The sequence below is a fragment of the Otolemur garnettii genome, unplaced genomic scaffold (genome assembly GCF_000181295.1).
Source record: "Otolemur garnettii isolate 467f Iridium unplaced genomic scaffold, OtoGar3 scaffold00085, whole genome shotgun sequence".
Taxonomy (NCBI): domain Eukaryota; kingdom Metazoa; phylum Chordata; class Mammalia; order Primates; family Galagidae; genus Otolemur; species Otolemur garnettii.
In genome coordinates this window covers 6,986,493-6,989,165 of record NW_003852480.1, presented here as the reverse complement: position 1 = coordinate 6,989,165, position 2,673 = coordinate 6,986,493, and the positions used below count along the sequence as shown (strand labels likewise).

The 2,673-nt window shown below is 37.1% G+C and overlaps 1 protein-coding gene across 1 annotated transcript in view; it reads left to right on the top strand.

The window, feature by feature from the left end:
- NAF1 (nuclear assembly factor 1 ribonucleoprotein) overlaps nucleotides 1-2,673 on the top strand; it is a 44,898-nt gene that overhangs the window by 20,990 nt on the left and 21,235 nt on the right. The window contains exon 4 of the mRNA XM_023516045.1: nucleotides 1,584-1,666. Within this exon, the coding sequence (XP_023371813.1) occupies nucleotides 1,584-1,666 (83 nt within the window). The remainder of the gene's footprint in view (nucleotides 1-1,583; nucleotides 1,667-2,673) is intronic.

Sequence of the window (2,673 nt, the reverse complement as noted above, 5' to 3'; positions counted from 1 at the left end):
AAAAAAAAAAAAAAATTAGTAGTAGGGAGAAATGATGATTGCAAATGGATTGTTATAATTATCAGTTCTTACTTACCACCTTTATTCTGGAAGGAGATTCAATTCAAAGAATGTGTATGTTTTTAGAACTCAGAAGTACTAACTGTTGAAATTAATTGGTATGGCACAGCACCTGTGGCTCAAGTGGCTAAGGCGCCAGCCACATACACCTAAGGTGGCGGGTTCAAAACCAGCTCGGGCCCGCCAAACAACAGTGACGGCTGCAACCAAAAAATAGCCAGGCTGTAACCAAAAAATAGCCAGGCGTTGTGGCAGGCACCTATAGTCCCAGCTACTTGGGAGTCTGAGGCAGGAGACTCACTTGAGCCCAGGAGTTGGAGGTTGCTATGAGCTGTGATGCCAGGGCACTCTACCCATGGGGACAGCTTAAGGCTCTGTCTCAAAAAAAAGAAAGAAAAGAAAAGAAATTAATCAGTATACAGTAGAAATTCTTTGAATTAATTTTAACAATCTGAGGTAATGTATCTCATTCCTTAAGTCAGTATGGCATTATCTGTGTAAGGTAACTAAAGCAGTGGGAAAGGTTTATAAAACAGAATATACTTGTTGCTCTAATTTTCTAAGAATTTTGTACGCATGTGTGGGTGTTTCTTGGTTGTGGTAGATCAGTTATTTCAGTATTTGTGGTTCTTAAAAGAATTGTAGATTATGCTAGACTGGTGGGGTAATGCTGATGTTTTTTGAGGAGGAAAGTTTGATGTAATGAAAGGTGACCAGATTTTAACATTGGTAAAGCGGGACACCATTGGGGGAGGCAGGGGTTCTTAATTAAAAATTTGGTCTATATGGAGCAAAAAAAATTTCATAGAATGCAAAAATAGTATTGTAATATTTTTTTTAATTTCAAGCCAAGTACAATTTATAAATATAATACATTAAAAATTATGTATAGTATAATTCTTTGGCATATTTCTTGTCAAATTCTAACAACTGATCAACAATGCGAACTTTGATAAGCAGTTCTCGATAAGCAGTTCTCAACAATTATTTGTTATTAAAGTTTAACATTATAAAATTAACAAAAATAATATAAAACTCATATCCTGGCGAAATAGCCACATGGCAGCCGAAAATCGTATATTCCCTTCCTGTTCTCCTGCCCATTCCCTAGCTTGTGCATTCTTTCCAAAAATTGGGACTTTTTAAAAACACTGCAGGACGCAGGACAAATTGTTAAAAATTGGGACTGTGCTGCCAAAAGCGGGACGTCTGGTCACCTTAAAAAGGGAAAAATTACTATGTGCTCTGTACTTTTACTTCATCTGTTCAGAGGACGATGCTTTTGTGAAGCCTTTAACTTTTCTGTATGTCAGTAGGTATTGATGCTTTGTAGAAAAAAATTCTAGAGTGAGAAGACTAATTTTGTCTAAAACAGAAGTTCTATGACTAAACGTATTAATATTATTTTTGGTAAAAATTGCTTGAGAAAATGTACAGAGCTTGAATTTGTTGACTATTATTTAATGGGTGATTCATATTTTCTGTGAGATTTTTAAAGCGATCTATTTTGTTTTATTTTTCAGTAATAATAGAATCTATGACTAACCTACCTCCAGTTAATGAAGAAACTGTAATTTTTAAAAGTGACCGACAAGCTGCGGGAAAGGTTTGTCAAAAAAATTCAAATCTTATAAGTTATTCTGGTTTTGTTTTGTTGATTGGTTTTCTGATATATCAGTCCTCAGAAGCATTGATTAATTTTAGTAGATGAGCAGTCTAGAACTCTCAAATTTGTTTTTTTTTCTTTGAGACTGAGAAACTGTCTTTCTAGGTAGAGTGCTATGGCGTCAGGGCAACCTCAAACTCCTGGGCTTAAGTGATTCTCTTGCCTCAGCCTTGGAAGTAGCTGGGACTAAAGGGGCCCATCACAGCGCCTGGCTATTTTGTTGTTGTTGTTGTTGTTGTTGTTGTTGTGTTGCCGTTGTTTTAGCTGGCCTGGGCTGGGTTCAAACCCGCCAGCCTGAGTGTACATGGCTGGCACCCTACCTGCTAAGGTATGGGCACTGCCAGAACTCTCAAGTTTTAATACAGTCTTGATTTCCTTCATTACTTTGTGACTATCTGTACATTGGTTTAATACTGCCTGTTATTCTTTGTTGCATGAATCATTAAATACAAATGTATAGAATTCTTTACAAATGGTTACTGTGTACATTTTTTGATTTAGACTTTTGTTTGCCCAGGTGGAAGTTCAGTGTGTAATCTTTTTCATGCAGAAAAAGATTTTAGTAACAGCAGTGAAGTATTACTCTAAGCACATTCTGAGGGAATTATGAATATGTAGACAAAAATTACTATAAGGTTGAGTCCCTTTTGACATCTTTAATGGAACAACCTACATGTCTACCCTAGTAGGCAAACACACTTTATCCAGTATGTAGGCAGTTTTTGTTTGTTTGTTTGTTTTGTTTTGTTTGAGACAGTCTTACTCTGTTACCCAGGCCAGACTGTCATGATCTCAGACTAACTCACAGCAACCGCTACCTCCTGAACTCAAGTGATCCTCCTGCCTTAGCCTCCTGAGTAGCTGGGACTACAGGAGGCTGTCACAACACTTGGCTAATATTTCTGTTTTTAGTAGAGACACGGGGTCTTACTTTTGCTTGGGCTGGT